We start from the raw sequence: 19,549 nt of genomic DNA, 5'->3' as shown, positions 1-19,549 counted from the left end.
GTTACTCCAGATCAGTTTTTGCAATATACATTTATGCCATTTGGTCTTAAAAATACCCCTGCAACATTTCAGCGCCTCATGCAAACTGTTCTTTCAGGTGTAAGTAACTGTGAGGTGTATCTAGATGATATCGTTGTATATTCACATACATGGGAATATCACATGGCCATCTTAAGGGAAGTTTTTGATCGATTGTGTAAGGCCTCGCTAACCCTAAATGTGGCTAAATGTGACTTTGGAAAAGCCACAGTGTTTTACCTTGGTAAAGAGGTTGGTCAGGGACATCTCCGTGCTCTCACAGACAAGGTACATGCCATTGTTAGTTTTCCTGTCCCCCAAAATCGCAAAGAACTTCGTCGTTTCTTGGGGATGGCTGGCTACTATCGTGGTTTTTGTTGTAATTTTTCAGACATTGTAAGCCCCTTTAACTAGTTTAACCAGTACAAAAATCCCGTTTGTTTGGTCAGCTCAATGTCAATATGCATTTGAAACTGTGAAAGCTCTTCTAAGCTGCGCCCCAGTTCTGGCAGCCCCTGACTTTGAACGCCGTTTTAAGTTGGAGGTTGATGCCAGTGCCTCTGGAGCAGGAGCTGTTTTGTTGCAAGAGGACGATGATGGTAATGACCATCCTCTCTGTTATTTCTCAAACAAATTCAATAAACATTAGGTTCGTTACAGCACCATTGAGAAGGAGGCACTGTCTGTGCTATTAGCTCTCCAATACTTTGAGGTATATCTTGGTTCCAGTTCACTTCCTGTTGCTGTTTACAATGACCACAACCCCTTAGTTTTCCTGTCCAGAATGCAAAATGCAAACCAACGGCTTATGCAATGGTCTTTGTTAGTGCAGGATTTTAACATTGAGATCCTTCATAAAAGAGGTTCTGACAATCTCCTGGCTGACGCTCTCTCTCATGCATATTCATAGGATAACTTCTTTTGTAGAGGGGGGGGGGGGGGGGGTTCAGGGGGAGGGTGTTACGACCCTTGTCGTATGTGTGTATGTTTTTTATTTGCATTTAATGTTTTGTTTATGGAAAGTTTGTGTAGGGGTTGAAAGTACTTTAGTGTGTGTGTAGGTTCTGTTCTTTTTTTTCAGGTGACCTGGATTGCTGCACTAAGGCCTTGTGGCTGCCCATGATTGGAGGACAAGTGACTGGTGCTGCTGCTCAGGATTGGAGGGAGGATGATTGATGGCGGCACATGATTGGAGGATGAGACTTTAAAACCCTGACATCTCCACTGCCCCATGGGGGGGGGGAAGAAAGAAATCTTTAGCTGGAGTTTTTGGCTGTCTGTACAGATTGACCATTGACCAATCTGTGTGAGGCCTTTCGGCTGTGTAGACTCTCTTGGTGAAGCTTAGCTTATTGGTGATTTGTATCAGGATTTTTTTATTATTATTTGTAGAGCAGTAGGGGTGAACTGCCATTTTGTTTGACTGTTTTTCTCCTGTTTTGGTTGACGTCCAGGGAGACAGGTCAGACTCTGTCGTTTATTTTTACTTTGGTTTCTGGAAGGTCAGATAGAGTATTTGACATTTGAGTTAGTTCTGTTTTGTTTATTATTTTGGCCTGTGTTCACCCTGACGTTTGATGCTCCTTTTTCTTTCCTTTTGTCACCTTTACATGTAGGACAATAAACCCTTATTTGTACGGAAATTGGTTTTGGCAGCTTTATTAAATTAGGTGTGTTTTGTTAGGGCTTACTTATTGCATTATTGGGTCATTTTTCTTATTTAATTCATCTTTGTTATGCCCCCACACCCCTAGATATAGGGTGCATAAAAGCCACAATAGATCTTCCCACGGGCTTCTAGTAGCCTCCGGGCCACACTTTGAAAACCCCTGGTAAAAACAATGAAATAAAACCTGCATACTAAAAAACCAACAAAAAAGGAAAAATTTGATAAATAAAAAAAACACATCTCTCTTTTCATGAAGCTGTTGTTATTTTACTCCTTTTAAAATGTTTTGTAAAATATCGATTTTAACTTTTTTTTATTCACTGTTCTTTAAAATAATATTTAAAGCAACAAATGAAAGCAATTTTCTTCATGTGGTGTTTTTGTACAGAGTTTCGGTCTCTTGAGTCACTGTGTCTCTCGCGCAATAATAAACAGAAGAATCCTCAACTCTCAGACTGTTCATCTGCAGATACACCTGCTGTCTGCTGTTGTCTCTGGAGATGGTGAAGCGGTTTTTCACTGACTCTGAGTAGTACATGCTGCCGCTGCTAGTGCTGATCCAAGCGATCCATTCCAGTCCTTTTCCAGGAGCCTGTCTGATCCAGCCCATGTGATAGCCACTGAAAGAGAATCCAGAGGCTGAACAGGTCAGTCTGTGGGATTCTCCAGGTCTTTTAACCGCAGATTCAGACTCAGTCAGAGTCTGTCCATGAACAACTGGGAAGGAAAATCAGAAATCTGGGTTTAAAAAAAGGAAAACATCAGAAATCTACAATATCTGCATGATGATGTTCACCTGCATAACAGAGAGTTAAAAGCAGCAGTCCTGTCCTACAGTCCATCATGTTCAACTGAGTTCAGTGTCTCTGCTGTCATCTCTGCTGTCAGATAAATAGAGGAGGAAGACGTCCATGTTTGCATTGACTCCACCTCACAGAAGACATTCAGCTCCATCAGAATTCACATTTGAATCAGAAAATACTTTATAAAATAATAATTATTATTATTCATGATAATATTTTTATTCCACTTTTCTTTTTTGTTTTTTAAACTTTAATAATAATAATAATACAGTAAACATGAGCTGAGTAAAAGACGATGGATGATCAAATTTAAGACTTCTTTCAGTTAACCCACCAGAATTTGTCACAGAACAAATGATAAAGCTTTTGTATTTTTAAAATTTAAATTCGTTTTAGGAAAAAGCAAATATAAACCCAACAAAAAGAAACCATGTGATAATTGTTTTAGATCATTTGTTATTAACTTATTGTGTACAACAAAGTTTAAGATCCACCAAAAAAAAGTAAAATTACGAGAAACAAACTCATAAATTTACTAGATTAAAGTCGAGGTTAGCATAGTGCAGCAAGTGAACGCCACGCAGCAGCAGAGCAGACCGACTAAACTTAGTTGAACAAGTGAGCTGAATGTTTATTGATAACGTTCCAAATGTTTGCAAGCTCATTTGTTTGATTTATGAATTATTAATATTTTATTCATTGATGGGTGGTTTGCAGGATCTCTGCAGCCCGTTGATGAAGACATAAAGCTGTCCACTTCAATCCTTCTACCTCCACCAAATAAGAAATTTCTAAGTCTGTGTGACAATTCTGTCTGAGGAGGAGCACTTTTTGGTATTTTCAATGTCCTTTTGCTTTTATAACAGAAGATTTTTATCTTTGTTGTTTTATGTTGAAATGGGACGTTTCATCTGGAGGAGGGGGCGTATGTAGGACTGTTTACTTCTGCATTGGTCTTCTGTGCATAAAAGGTTCATGACATCACGTGACAAATGGACTTCTGTGTATGTGAATGAAAAGGAAAATAAAGTTGCGGTCCTTTTTACCCAAATGTATCTCTGAGTTCCTTATTTTACAAATTAAACTCCTCTTTATTGACACCGAACCCCGGAGAGTCAGCTACACTGACAATAATCTGATTTTGAGTCACCAAAAGGTTCAGAATTTCTTTGTTTTTGAAACTATTCAGAAATAAAGCTTCACAAAACTCTCCACATCTCTCATCTTCAAGCTACGACTGAGTGCCCTCGCAAATCTGAAGCTGTGAATCGGAAGCCAACTTTAGCGTCGTCTTCAAGCTTGGCTCAGATTTAACAGTTGACTGTTTTTCTCGTAAATTTAAGACTTAAAAGTCGTAATAAAAAAATAAATTGTAAAATGGCCATAAAGCTCTAGTGTACATGTGTACATGCTTTTATTTATTTATTTTTACTTGGGTTTTTTATTTTTTTTATTTTAGCTTTTTTAACTCCACAAAACTGACTCAGCCTTTTCAATGAACAGTGTTGCTGCAGTGGAATCTGGCTGGTTGCTTTGAATGGAAGAGGGGGGGGTCTCTGGTGTGGACAGATCCTCATAACATGATGTCATCACTCAGCATCAAAACCAGATTTCTTATCCTTTTCTTTGTTATATGCCAGTTTATCTTTAACAACGTGGGAGGTGGGTTGTGGTTTTAAGGGTATCATAAATGTCTTTCTAATCGTTCTTTGAGTTTTTATTCTGTATGACACTTCATGTATTTAGGAAAAGTGCCTCATAAATAAAGATTGATTTTATTTTATATAGTTTGAATTGGTTTCACTTTATTTAAAACAGTGTAGTTAGTATAAGAACTAAAGCAAAATATCATTGGCAGTGTTAGAGCGCCTCCTCTGGTGGATTCATGTTACAAGTTTTCAGGCTCTGAGGGGTTTTTGTTCAGGTCTGCTGATGGTTTGTGTCACTGTGACCTTCTGGCACAGAAATACACAGCAGAGTCTTCAGGCTGCATGTTCTGTCCATTTAGAGTCACTCTGTTGTTGGAAGAGTCCAAATCAATGCTGAACTTGTTCTTCAGTGAATCTTTGTAGTAAGAGCTTCCAGTGTCTCTCATCCCAATCCACTCCAGTCCTTTCCCTGCAGGCTGTCTGATCCAAGCTGTGTAGTAGCTGCTCAGAGAATAAGAGACCTGACAGGTGATGGTCAGCCTCTCACCTGGCTGCAGACTCTCAGAGGCTGGCTGTGTCAGCTGTTCACACTTTACACCTGAGGAAGATGAAAATACTGTATTTAGAATTCATCTAAATCTAGATAAGTTAGAGTTAATTCAAAATACAGCAGTTATCTTTTCTTCAACAAGACTCACAGGATCCAGCAGCCAGCAGCAACAAAACTACAGACAACATGATGAAGATGATAATCTGATGTTTTTACATGCAGTTGACAGTGACACATAAAGAGTTTATAGATAGTTGTGAGGAAATTGTACTTTGCATAAAAAGCAGGATGTTGTATTTGCAAATTGAAGGTTCCAGCCTACATGAATATCCTACAAAATAAAAGCGCAAAATGAGACAAAAGTTTTGGTCTCTGCATTTACATGTTTATCATTTGGCTACTAAATATGTTGCAGGACCATTTCAGGCAACATTTAAGCAGCAGGTTTTGAAACAATTAACAATTTATATTTTATGAGAGCTTTCCCAAAAAAAGTATTTTAAGGCAACGGTAGCTGTTTTGTTTTTTTGTGGTGTTTTAACAGAGTTTCTCTCTCTGGAATCTCTGTGTGTATTGAACGGAATAATAAAAAGCAGAATCCTCGGCTCCTAAGAAGTAAAATGAGCAAAAAAAAGAATAAAACCTGTGAGCCTTACAGTGAGACACCAAACATATTAAAAGACATTAGAAGAGTTTTGTATTGACTCCTCCTTCTTTCTCTTTTGTTTTAATCACAGTTTGATCACATTCACTCTAACCACCACAGAGTCATTTTGAAACATTCATAAAAAATAATTATTTTATCTTGTGACCCCAAAAGAGATTCAGCAAGTTCAGAAGATGGATGGAAATATTTTATTGGAAAAAGATATGAACCAAGAGAGGCGAGTGGCAGAGATGATAAAAGTAGTTTTAAAGTTAATTTGTTTCAAAGTTCTGGATTTGACTTTAGTCTGACTGGATATTCTCACAATCAAAAATTTCATGAAATCACATCAAAATAAAATACTTGTTTTCTGTTTTTGTGTCTCACTGAGCAGAACAGAATCTTCATGGAAAGAACTTCTTAGAATGAACAGAAACTGTTGGTGATAAACACACCTGTTGGGAAATCATATTTTGTAAAGAAAAATAATTTTTCTAAATAAAATAAGTGATGACCTATTTTATTATTTTTTTATATTTAGATTTTCTGTCTTTTTGGGACAAACTAGGCTGTTATTGTACGATTGTCAAATGTCAATTATGTTTGTATTTTTCAACAGAAAATTGCAAATTTCTAATGTTTTTTCTTTTCTTTATTAGACATACAATTTGTTAGGTTTTTATAGCTGCTGAGTTTTTGTCCAGGTTTGTGTTTGTTTGTATCACTGTGGTGCATCCTCACACAGTAATACACAGCTGTGTCTTCAGGCTGCAGATTCTGTCCTGTTATTGTCACTGTTCCTGCAGAAGTGTCTCTGCTGTAGCTGAACTTGTTTTTCAGAGCATCATTTTGATAGAAGTTCCCACCACCCCACTGATGAGAAATCCAGTCCATTGGTTTTCCTTCTCGCTGTCTGATCCAGCCTGTTGCATAACCATCAGTCAGTGAATATCCAGAAACCTGACAGCTGATGGTCAAAGACTGTCCAGTCTGAACAACCTTTGAGTCTGGCTGGATGAGATCAATACTGTCCACACCTGTGGAAACACAAACCAACATCATCTCCATCATTCATCTGAATCTGAAATGTTTCTGATCTGATTATTGCTGTGAATCCACTGAAATCTCCTCACAGGATCCAGCTGTCAGCAGCAGCATCAGAGCTGCAGAGAACATGGTTGATGCTGAAGATGAACTCACTGAGGTCTTTCTGACTCACACACTCACACTTCACTTCCTTATAATAAGAAACACATTTACATAATGTTAAATGAAAATTATATTTAAATAATATGAATGACCATTTTTAAGTATTTTATTTTAATTTAAAAATGACTTTTAAAGAGCAAAATAAATATTGTCAATGACCAGTCTGGCTACAGTTGTATTGTCATTATAAAAAAGAATATTTTGAACATGCATATCAAAAAACAGTTAATGTTTCAGGTGAGACTTGTTCATTTGTCACGTGTGACTTTAACCCTTGTGGTATCCTAGGCACTTTAATGTTGGGAGCTGGGTCATCTAGACCCACTAGACAGTGCTCTGAACCTTTTTTCTTCAATGATTTGTGATCTTCACTGGTTTCCATAGATTACATGAAATCCTCTTCACCTTTATCCACCTTTTTCATGGTAGAGAAAACATGTCAATGTAAGGGTGGAGTCATCTAAGATAGCACAAGGGTTAAACACATTATTAGTGTTGTTTCCTGAACACACAGGGTGCTGTGGATCTCTAAACAGAAACCCTACAGAGAACAGAGGCTGATCAAACCCCAGTCTGTGTACGAGACGCATCAAATGTGTTTAGAATCACTACTTTATGGTTCAACAGTTTACTAAAAATGAAGTTAATGAAGTAAAATAGCAACATTTAAGTTTGTCTTTTTTACTTCTCTGAACATAGAGATTTTTTTTATTTTAAAACATATAAGATGTTTTAGATTTAAAGAACTGAGTGAAAATAAAAACATTTCATTTTGCCAGTTAAATTTACAGTCATCATAAAAAATGACTCTTACTTTGCTGCTGCTATACTAAAATATTTCATGTATAACATTACAACCAAAACATAAAAATTGTAAAATCTAACACAACATGATAAAATAAAGCTAGAGTAAGTTAGAGTAAATTAAATATGGATGTTATAAAACGTTGTTCTAGTTTAAAATAGATATGGCTCAAACAAAAGGCCTGGCTAAAATAAATTGACTAAATTAGGAAAATGACAAATCCACCCAAACTAAATGTCAAAGTCAGTGCCTCTCCTTAACCAACTCACAAAAAGTTTAAAATATTAAATAAAAACCTGCACGCAAAAAAAAAAAAATTAAACGTTTAACAAAGAAAAAGAAAAAAACAAGTCTTACTTTTCCAAATCTGTTTTTATTTTACTCCTTTTAAAGTGTTTTTTTTTGAAAATATCACTTTTCCTTTTTTTGCATTCACTGTTCTGTAAAATAATATTTAAAAGAACGGATGACAGCTATTTGCTTCATGTGGTGTTTTTGTCTGCTGTTGTCTCTGGAGATGGTGAAGCGGTTTTTCACTGACTCTGAGTAGAGGATGCTGCTGCTGTCAGAGCTGATAGTAGCAACCCATTCCAGTCCTTTTCCAGGAGCCTGTCTGATCCAGCTCATGGGATAGCTGCTGAAATCAATTCCAGAGGCTAAACAGGTCAGTCTGTGGGATTCTCCAGGTCTTTTAACCACAGATTCAGACTCAGTCAGAGTCTGTCCATCAACAACTGGAAAGGAAAATCAGAAATCTGGATATAAAAAAAGGAAAACATCAGAAATCTACAATATCTGCATGATGATGTTCACCTGCATAACAGAGAGTTAAAAGCAGCAGTCCTGTCCTACAGTCCATCATGTTCAACTGAGTCCAGTGTCAAATACAAATTTTAAGACAAAAAATAAGGTCACCTTTACTCACTTAACCTTTTACTAACTATTTTTAAAATTTGAGATAAAATGTGGAGATTGGGAAACAACATATAAATGTTACTGTACTAAAGTTAAGAAACATTTCAAAATGTTTTGAAATTTTTTAATATATAATTTGGATTTTCTTGTCTCAAGTTATTTATATATTTATACAAGACTTGCATTTTTAAACAGAATTCTATCTGAAATTGAAATTTAATTAAAATCAAAACATAAATAAACACATATTAAAGTTATTTTATGTAATTTTTTTGATTCAATCTTTCTTTAGTGTGAGCAAAGATTTCATGACTCATCATCAAGCCAAGTTTCTATTCCAATTCTTATTCATGTCATTTCAGGTTCGAGTCGTGGGGTTGAGGTCTTTGTTTAGGTTTTTGTCAGGAAACCTTTTCTGAAAATGGACTGTAAAGAACAGCTGTTGATTTGTTCCCAGCTTTCTTACAAAAAGATTCATTAAGACTTGCATAAAAAGTTAAAAAAATATATCTTTTAGCATTTACTTGCAAGGAAGGAGGGAACAGACAATGATACATTCAATCCGCACACTGAAAGTGCATTTGAAAATCACAATTACTCATACTGTTTTATACACACATACACACACTAAAGATTTAGTAACGCACAACTACACGTCTCTGATCTTCAGTTTCCAGTGATGTGAAATCCAACGGGTTTGTTTTGAAGTCGCTGCATGTAGGTGCAGACATCCGTCTTAATAAAAACAACAGACAATATGGTGTCTAAAGATTCTTTCAATAAAAACTATAATGAGTCAAAGAAACAGTCAGCATTTTGAAGAATATGATTTGGTTTGATAATATGATTTAAACTGACAAACTTAAAGATTGTATCTCATAATACATAAAAAATACAGCAATTGTCTTTTGTAGATGTGAGGAAATTGTGCGTTGCATAAAAAAGTTGGATGTTCCATTTTCATACATGGAAACTCCATCAAAAACTTCAACATCCTACAAAATAAAAGTCTTAAATGATGTGAAAGTCAAGGTTTTGACTGAAAAACTAATTAGACATTGGTGTCAGCAGTTAGATATCTTGTAGTTATTACATAAATGTGGAACCATTAGTGGTCAAATTTAAGACGCATCTTAAGAACATTTTTAACAGATAACAATTTGGGATTTTTATTTAAAAAAAACAGCTTAATCTAATTCTGTACTAATAAGATCCTTTATTGAGAAAAGGTTATCTGATTTGTTTCTGTTTGGTGTTTTTGTACAGAGTTTCTGTCTCTTGAGTCTCTGTGTCTCTCTGGCGCAGTAATAAACAGCAGAATCCTCAGCTCTCAGACTGTTCATCTGCAGATACACCTGCTTTCTGCTGTTGTCTCTGGAGATGGTGAAGCGGTTTTTCACTGACTCTGAGTAGTAGATGCTGCTGCTGCTAGTGCTGATCGAAGCGATCCATTCCAGTCCTTTTCCTGCAGGCTGTCTGATCCAAGCTATATGCCGATCATCACTAAACCCTGAATATGTACAAGTCAGGTTTTGGGATTCTCCAGGTCTTTTAACCACTGATTCAGATTCAGTTAGTGTTTTTTTTTCTTTCTTTCTTTGTACAAACTTTTCACTGTTAAAAAACTGTTTGAATGGAATAAAGTTATTTTTAATGACCTGATTGTTCCATATCAACCAACAAAAAACATTGCTCTCCGTTTGTTGGCTTTTTTTCAGATTAAAATAGAAAATAACAAGGTTTAAAATGTACAATTATTTCAAGAAATTCTTTGTACTAGATATAATTGTATTATTGAGCTGCACATTGACTCCTAAAACAACAAATGTTGAGACATCAGGATTATTATCATATTTTTGTTTCTTATCTCCTTTTATAGTTAAATAAAAACATTTATAAAGAGCCATTTAGAGAAAATATTTTGCATGACAAAAACTTAGGACTAAAGGACATCAGCATATGTTTCCAAACTTGAGTGAACTGGAATGACTCTATGATCTGATGTTTGTTGTTTGTGGAGGTTTTTGTGCAGCTGCTTCCCTGTCTTCAGTCACTGTGCTTTCTCGTGCACAGAAGTAAACAGCAGAATCTTCTGCTGTCAGGCTGCTGATCTCGAGGTACTGAGAGCTGCTGGACACAACTTCAGTCATGAGGAAACGATCCTGAAAAGAACTGGAATATACGGGAGAGTTGCTTCCTGCATTCATGCGACCAATCCACTCCAGAGCTCTTCCTGGTTTCTGTCTGATCCAGTGGATGTAGTAGCTTGTCATGCTAAAACCAGAACAGACACATGACATCTTCACAGTTTCTCCAGGTCTTTTCACCACATTAGGACTCTGATCCAGTTTGATCTGACTCAAGACTCCTGTAAGAAAAACAAATCATCATAAATCCAATGATGAACATTTGTAATAATGTATTTAATAATTAATGTTCTCACCTTGTAGGAAAAGTAAAAATACTAAACTCCAGGTTTGTGTCATTTCCATTTTAAGTTACTGTCTTTCAGTTTTTCAAAGTAAAGTTACAAACATGAAGAACAGTGTTTCAGTGTTCTGTCAGAACCTGTTCTTGTTTCTTTGGTCTGTTTATGAAGAAGGAGCTTTGCAAAGACCTCCTCATGCAAAAGTCATGATTCCAAATATCTAATGAAAAAAAGGCAAATGTGTTGTTTTCTAATCTCCTCCCACACAATCTCCACCTTCATCCTCATAATTTCCTTAAAACAAAACAAAACATATTTTTAAAAGGATCAAATGGTTTATAATTGTTAAAGCTGATGTATTAAAATATAATTTTGCTTGTCGATAGACTTACACTAAACAAGAAGCTTTTTTTATTTCTTCTGAGCAAACTTTTTTTTTTCATAAAAACACATCAACCAGTTCACTTGAAAAATAAAAACCTTTATAGTGTATGTGTGTGCTGAAAAAAATTCCCTGGATTTAAAAGTTATTCATTTATTTTAATCTTTAAATTAATAAACATAGCAGCTTAATTTCTGTCATTTTATCATTAAAGTAACTCAATAATACATTTCTTAATGTTTTTTAGTTTTTTAAGATAAAAAATAAAGTTTTGTTAACCATTTTCTCATTTCAATTTTCTTTTAAACAAGTTTAACTTAAAAATGTGTCAAGCTTCACTTCCTCTTTCACAGTCAGACCATCATTGTTCAGTTTTTGTACAGCGCTCTAGTTTCTAGTGTCACTGTGATTCTCGTGCACAATAATAAACTGCAGTGTCGTCTTCTGTGAGACTCTTCACCACCAAAGAAACCACATTTTGGGAAGTATCTTTGGAGATAGAAAACTGACTCTGCAGACTTTCTGCAAATATGGTTCCAGTTCCACTATCAATGCGGCCGATCCATTCTAGCCCCTTTCCTGGTTTCTGACGAATCCAGTGCAGCCAAGCAAGAGAAAGTCCTTGAACTTTACAGGTCAGAGTGACTGACTGTCCTGGTCTGCTGACCACTGGCTGTGAGGAGGTGAGGGACTGACCTCTGACAGCTGAAACAAACACAGTTTAGATGACAGATGAGTTTCAGAAGGTCCATTTCTTTTCATCTACTGGATACAGACTTTCCTCACCTGAAAAAAGAGCCAAGATCAAAACACTTTGTACAACATTCATGGTGAAAAGTGAGACTGACTGTAAACACTGATCTGAATCATTTATAACACACAGGCAGAAGGGGAGGAGATTCTGGATTTACATGATTGACTGTCTGGATTTGCAGAGAGACAGAAAGAAAAAATTAAAGACATCAGAAAAAATTGTCAATGACTGAATTTTTTTTTTTTTTAAAGCTTGGGTTTGAACATTTTTTTTAACTTGATTTAGACTTGAAATTACTTATAACGGTGATCATTGATGGATTTGGGAAATAAAAGTAACTTGTTTATCAGCATAAGTATTTTATTTGGTATTGGGTCTGATTTAAAAAAAATACCAATAAATAAAGCTAATATGTTTTTCTTAATGTATTACATTGAGGAAAGACTTTTACTTTTCATCATCATACAAAGCTTTTCCACTTTAAATGTCTTTAAACATATTTAAAGTTAAAGGTTGAGTTCCCGGTATTCATTTCCTATTTTTTGTTATAGAAAATATTACATTATAATTTGTTTGCAGGAACTGATTAGATAGATAGATAGATAGATAGATAGATAGATAGATAGATAGATAGATAGATAGATAGATAGATAGATAGATAGATAGATAGATAGATAGATAGATAGATAGATAGATAGATAGATAGATAGATAGATAGATAGATAGATAGATAGATAGATAGATAGATAGATAGATAGATAGATAGATAGATAGATAGATAGATAGATAGATAGATAGATAGATAGATAGATAGATAGATAGATAGATAGATAGATAGATAGATAGATAGATAGATAGATAGATAGATAGATAGATAGACTTTAATAATCCCGAAGGAAATTTTAAGTGGCCAGCTGCCCATACTTAAAAACACAATCATTCCTAAAACAGATAAAAACACAATAAATAGATAAAAATATAAAAGGATAAAAAGAATAAAAGCAAGTATAAAAACTTCCTAAAAACATGTCAAGTTTCCCAGAAATTCAGCTTAATCAAAATCAGAAGCAAGAGTAAAAGCTCTCAACACAGAGTGTTGTGCAGTCTGATGGCTCGTGGGACAAAGGACTTTCTGATTTACCATATTTATTAGTGACTTTGTAGATTAAAAGCTAAACTTTTACATTTGATTTGTTTAATTCAAACTTTTAATTTTTCTTAAATGATGATTAAGCTCAGGAATAAATTAATATAAATTGAAGATGATGTAAAATGACAATAACTTTTTAAAATAAACTGATCAAAAAAAAGAAAATTGTTAACTTTCAGAAAGTTTAAAATAAGTATTTTAATCAAGCTTAAATTCTATAGCATAGGAAAAACTATCATCCTCTGTAGACGGTAACATAACCCTAATTAGACATTGACTATTTTCTCCCTCCCCCTGGGTTGGGAGGTAACTCACCCAAATAAGACAAAACTGTGTAATAAGACATGATACAGCTTTACTGCTCTCTAGTGGTTTGAGGAAGACCTACAGGAATTTGTTCATTATTTTATATTTCTACAGAAGTATAAGGATTAAAAAAAATGTTTTTGGTCAACAAACCGGAAATTATGCAAAAGAGTAAAGTCTGAATTAAATTGTTCTTCCTTTTTTGTGGTTCAGCTACTTTTCTTTAGGAGCCATCACAGTAAATCATCAGCCTTCATCTTAATCTCTTCTAAATATCCTCCTCTTTCACATTAACCACCATCATGTCTTCCTTCAGTCCATTCATGATCCTCTTCTTTGGTCTTCCTCTAGATCTTCCTCCTGGTAGCTCCAACCTCAGCCTCCTTTTATCATCAATCACTGTCACTTCTCTGAACGAGTCCAAAGCATCTCAATCAGGTTTCCCTTCATTTGTATCTAAAACTCTAACATGAAAAAAAAAACACTTGGAAAAATCATCACATTTATATTTAGGAGAAATGTTTACATTAACCTCTCTTTATAGGTACGCAGATGAAAAAGACCAAACGTTTCAGTTCATCTGCTTTTGTTCAAATGTTTAAACATGACTCTGTATGGCAGAAATCCCAAAACCCCAGACAGATCCATCTAGTTTGATCATACTATAATCCGATTCATCGATTGAGTCAAATAATCGTTACACCCTTGTTATAAGTGAATGCCAATGTTCATCACTGATTAACTAGAACAATTCAGACATACTCCAGCACAAACACAAACTTAACCTTATTATACAACAACTACAAGCAGGATTTTGTTTACATGTTTGTTTTTCTTTGTGCTTTTTTAAATAATAGATTTAAATGTCACACATGACTTAAAAAGGCTGGAGGTTTTGGTCATGGCGTTTTTCGCTGTGGCCGGCGTTCTTCACTGTTTTTCTGTTCAAGATGAAGCTAAATTAACGGGAGTCCTAGATTTTAAAGAAAATTGCGAATTAGCAACATATGCCATGAAGCTATTTAATAGTTTTTCTGACCTTTAACCCTAAGTCTTTAATGAAACTTAACTTCACATCTAGACAATAAAATGTTTTAAGTTTTATCAGAATTAAATATAATTTTGCATCAGTGCACATTTGTGAATAAGTAACACAATATCAAAATTACTTACTTATTGTTTTTTTTTTTTTCAGACCATCTAATTTCACCACAGGACGTAAAAAAAAATATCTTTTAATAAAGGTATTTTAACTTTTTTTCTTCTTTTTTTTCTTTAAGCTTCTTCCAGTAGTCATAACATTGAATCATTTTCCTCCATCTAATCCTTTGTCCTCCTCACTCACACTTTTACGGCTGTGGCCGTTTTTGTTTTGGATTTCTTTTTGTTCTGTTATTTTTGTATTTTTGTATCAGAGTGGGACTTATGTGTTTTTTGGATCTTTGTATGTATGTTTGTCTGATTTTTTAAGGTGTGGTGGTTAAAGGCGCGGCTCCCATTTGACCCAAGTTGATGGAGGCAGCCTTCAAAAGCACCATGTGGACCTCCAAACAGTGAGAAGGGAGAATGGCTACAGCATTTCTTCACTGCACCTTGGCACTCAAATTGTTTTGTAGAAAGTAAACATAGGGTTAACACACACCAACCGCCCTCTCAATGAATAAAAAAAAGGCAGGTAATTTAATTATTTTTCTTTTGGCTTCTTCCTTTAGGAGTCATAACATAATCCCTTGCCTCATCACTAACATCAACCACCCTCTCATTGAATTAAGAAAGTCTCTTAGTGAAGAAATGAAATGTGAAACATGAATTTCTTCAATGCATGAATCCATACTGTTTCTCACAAATGCTCATTTCTGACCTCTCTCTTCTTCTACTCTTTCCCATAAATTTATTGTTTGTCTCATCAGCTTCCTCTGTTTCTACAGCTCTGCACGTCTCCTTTGTTCCTAAAATTAAATTAGAAATGATTGACATGACTGATTTGGCTTTGGTTTAATGTCAGACACAACCCTCTGCATGGGACTGACACATAAAAAGCATTGGATTGTGCCCCTTTATGCTGGAAGAGGATAAAGAATGGGAATACAGTTGGTCTTGAAAAACAGACATGTAAATGTGTGGAAGTACTGAATTGTATGTTGTATGTTGTATGTGACTGGATTGTATAACAAGATATCTGACTATGAGAGGATGTCTGAGGAATAGAGGAGAAGTGTTCTGGTGCCCATTTTTAAACAGAAGGTAGACATGGAGAGTTGAGGAAACTACAGAGGATTAAAACTGGTCAGTCACATAATGAAGTTATGGAAATTTGTGAGGAATAGAATGGATTCATCCAAAAGATGAGAACCAAACATGATTTATTTAATTTGCGTAAGTCTTTGGAAAAAAAAAACACAGTAAAGTATCTTAATCATAAATCTCAAATAACATTTTTGGATAACAAAAACCTGATAAAACCCCAGTATGTATGCCAGAAGCATTTTACTGCTTTTACAAGTTTAAAATCCCTGCTTTTTATTTCAATAATTTACTGAAAATGCAGTTGATTATGTTACAGAGAAGGAAAACAATATAAAAAATTTGATTTTTTTGTTTTGTTTAAACACGCCATGACGAGATTTGTTTTTTAGATTTGAAAATATGATAGTATTTTATCCTGCTTGTTTGATTCAGTCATTATGAAATTGTCCAACAAAATGACTTGCTAATAAAAGAAAAAAACTTAAAAAAATTTAAATAAATTCACACACAAAGCATTATGTGAAGTAAAATCTTACATAATATAATAAAATACATCTCATAATAAAAGATAATATGACATATAAAAGTTTGTTCTTGTTTAGAACTGATACCAAGGTGAAAAAAAGGAAAAATGACAAATCCAACTGGACTCCATGTGGTGTTTTTGTACAGAGTTTCTGTCTCTTGAGTCACTGTGTCTCTAGCGCAGTAATAAACAGCAGAATCCTCAGCTCTCAGACTGTTCATCTGCAGATACAGCTGCTTTCTGCTGTTGTCTCTGGAGATGGTGAAGCGGTTTTTCACTGACTCTGAGTAGTAGATGTAGCTGCTGCCATCACTGATATAAGCGATCCATTCCAGTCTTTTTCCTGCAGGCTGTCTGATCCAAGCTATATAGGGAGTGCTACTAAACCCTGAATATGTACAAGTCAGTTTTTCGGATTCTCCAGGTCTTTTAACCACTGATTCAGATTCAGTCAGTGTTTGACCCCTGATACCTGCAGACACAAAACTCATTACTTATTGCAGTCTAATCATTTCTTTTTCCATCAGTCTATAAAATATTTTTCCTACCTGTCCAGTTAAAGACCAGAATAAGAAAAGTAACCACAAAGTCAAGTTTATTCATTGTAGCTGCAGTCATTTCTCTGTGTCCAGTCTAGAGAGTCTGTCAGTGATTTTGAGAGTCTTACCCTCTTTAATACACAAGGAAACATGGAGGCAGATTGTGTTTGCCTCAGCTCCTCCTCTTCCTCTCAAACAAAAAAATTATGTTGAGTCATTTAAGTTTCTGTATTCACAATCTTTTTATTTTTGGATGTTGGTTTTTGAAGCATTTTTCTGTTTTAAATTATTTTACCCTTAAATATTTTTTGGTTGTTTTAATATATTTTCCTTGTTTTAAAGTAAAGTAGAAAACACTGATGAGAAACTGGTCTTGTGGACATTAGGATCTGTAAAAGAAAGGACAGAAAAAGAATGGCAACTAAAATCCAGAATATCCAAAATATGACAAGTTAATGAAAAACACAAAAATGCAATAAATCACATAAACAACCCATAGATCAGCCTTTAAATTACTTTTTTTAACATTGTTCACAGGAATTAGATTCAGTAAAGACTTTAAAAAGTTTGAATAATGATTCAAAGCAACCACATACATTTCGGTCATTTTGTGTAAAAATGAACATTTTCAACAGTAGCAATTACTTAGAATTTGGATGGGATATTTTTATTATGCTTGACAGAAAGTCATCAAAGATTTTTTTGTGTTTTTGTTTTCAATGTAACTCTTTACCTTAATGTGTGAAGCTAAACTTTTTAATCAATCAATTTTCATCATTGTTTTCTTTGTTCGGTCATACATTTGTAATCATAAAGATTATAAATTGAAATTGCATTTTTCTTTGAGCTGGTCTTTGTCACTTGTAGTGTTAGAGCGCCTCCTCTGGTGGATTCATGTTACAAGTTTTCTAGTCGTGTGGTGATGGTCATGGTAAGGACTGTCCGTTAGTTGGGAGAGATTATAAAAATCACAAACAAACTTTAAGCCATCAAAAAGTACAGACAACCAGTCAAAGTTCAAACCCTCACCAGAAAAAGCTCAGTCAAATTTACTTCTGAAATCTGGTCTTAAAGTGAGGTGAGAGTCTCACTATAATCTATTGTGAGGGGCTGACCCTTGAAGATTTCAAGCTTTAGTGCTAGAAATTCAAAATGTTGGGATGCACAGTTTGTTTTTAGGTGGATAGCTACACCTCCTCCTTTTTTGGGGAAACTACATTAAAACACGTTGTAGTTGAAAACTGATAGTTCTAAAACAGACTTGTGTTTCGGATATTACAAGGATGTCAGCATCAGTACACTATAACTTCCTCTCCAGTGAAATACATCAAAGATCATTTATTAGTTCATAAATTAAATAATTATCTAGTTTCAAATAATTGTTGATTTATTGTTTATTATTAAACAAAATGTTTGATAAGTGTGGATGAACACATTTAGCCCACTATCTGCCTTTTGGGGGTCACCAGAGCCTGTCACAGAGTCACACAAACACCAAGGGACACATAGAGAGACCAATTGATCTATGAAGCATGTTTTTAGACTGTGGGAAGAAAACCCACACATGCAAAGGAGAACATGCAAGCTCCACACATTGAGGTCCCACCTGAGACCTTTATGTGTCTCTACCAGTGTCTGCTTGTTGTGTGGTGAGCGTGCTAACCACTACACCACCATTCAGCCCTAAGTCACTGTGAACAAATCATGTTATTTATTTACTGATTTGTTTTCTCTGTTGCTGCAGTCATAGTGACAGCAGGTTTAAGTTTGATCTGTTCATGTATTTATTATCAGTTTTTGTTCTCCAGTTTGATAATTTGCTCATGTTTAAGTTTATTATAGTTTTAGTTCCTGGTCTCCTGAATTTTGAGTCTATAAAACCTATTCCTAATTATGCTCAATTTTCTTTTGGTGTCGTCAGATGTTTTATTTTATTTTTTTGTATTGTGCGTTTTATCCAGGATAACGTTTTTTTGTGATATCTTTTATATCTTTTTTTTAATGATTTTACAAATGTCTTTGGTCCTTTTACTTACATTTCCTTTTGTTTTTAACATTTCATTGTCACCCTTGTTCTCCACACCAGTGACTCAGCCTTTTCAGTGAACAGTGTTGTTGTTGCAGTGAAATCGGGCTGGTTACTTTGAATAGAAGAGGGGGGGTCTCTGGTGTGGACAGATCCCCATACCATGAATGCATCACTCATGATGTCATTGTAACCCTTGTGCTATCCTAGGCACTTTAACTTTGGGAGTTGGGTCATCTAGACCCACCAAACAGTGTCCTGAACCTTTTTTCTTCAATGATTTGTGATCTTCACTGGTGTCCATAGATTACACAAAATCTTTTCACCTTTGTCATGGTAGGGAGAACACGTCAATGTAAGGGTGGGGTCATCTAAGACTTTCTTGTTTCACAGTTTGCTAATGTTTTAGTTTATTTATTGCTATTTTCAGGTAACAATATTTTCATTGCTTTATACATTTATTTAAAAACATTTTTTATCTTGTAGCAATTGACAAAAATAAACACAATTTTAGTAGAGTTTACTAAGGAGTGCACGTTTTGATCAAGAATTTGCAAAAAAAATTTTTATATAGGGAAAGTACGGCGGTCGAGAGGTTCAAGACACACTTAAAATGTGTTTTGCACCTCTCAGCCACCGTAGTAATCCGTATGAGTGATCACTTGCTCCTCCCCGCGTCTGCATCTCTGTCAGCTGTACACTTTTTCCCACCGCGCTCCCGCGTCTCCTTACAAAAAAGGGTGTGTCGTCCTGTCACCTGGCTGTCACCTGTCAGCTGGTACCGTTCAACCAATGGGGTGACGACAAATACATCACATGACGACTAAGTTTCATTTAAATAAAACTTTTAAATAAATAACCAAGTTTTCAATCTTCATCATCACGTGCTGAAACCAATCTGTAGTGGCAACCATTACAACTGAAATG

The 19,549-nt window shown here is 35.0% G+C and overlaps 1 long non-coding RNA gene and 2 gene segments (V, D, J or C); 1 reads left to right on the top strand and 2 right to left on the bottom strand.

Annotated features, from left to right (window-relative positions):
• Positions 1 to 2,021: 2,021 nt before the first annotated feature.
• On the bottom strand, positions 2,022 to 2,659 carry LOC111947763. The segment is given in 2 exon segments: positions 2,022 to 2,404; positions 2,484 to 2,659. Coding segments are annotated over 2 exon segments (399 nt in total).
• On the top strand, positions 2,150 to 7,940 carry LOC111947771. The gene is made up of 3 exons (XR_002873699.1): positions 2,150 to 2,238; positions 6,277 to 6,279; positions 7,921 to 7,940. It is a non-coding gene; the product is annotated as an uncharacterized LOC111947771 (long non-coding RNA).
• On the bottom strand, positions 4,433 to 4,936 carry LOC101159266. The segment is given in 2 exon segments: positions 4,433 to 4,737; positions 4,838 to 4,936. Coding segments are annotated over 2 exon segments (345 nt in total).
• Positions 7,941 to 19,549: the final 11,609 nt, after the last annotated feature.

This window comes from Oryzias latipes, chromosome 8 (genome assembly GCF_002234675.1).
Source record: "Oryzias latipes chromosome 8, ASM223467v1".
Taxonomy (NCBI): domain Eukaryota; kingdom Metazoa; phylum Chordata; class Actinopteri; order Beloniformes; family Adrianichthyidae; genus Oryzias; species Oryzias latipes.
The sequence above is the reverse complement of the archived record's forward strand: the minus strand, read 5'-3'. Positions and strand labels throughout refer to the sequence as shown.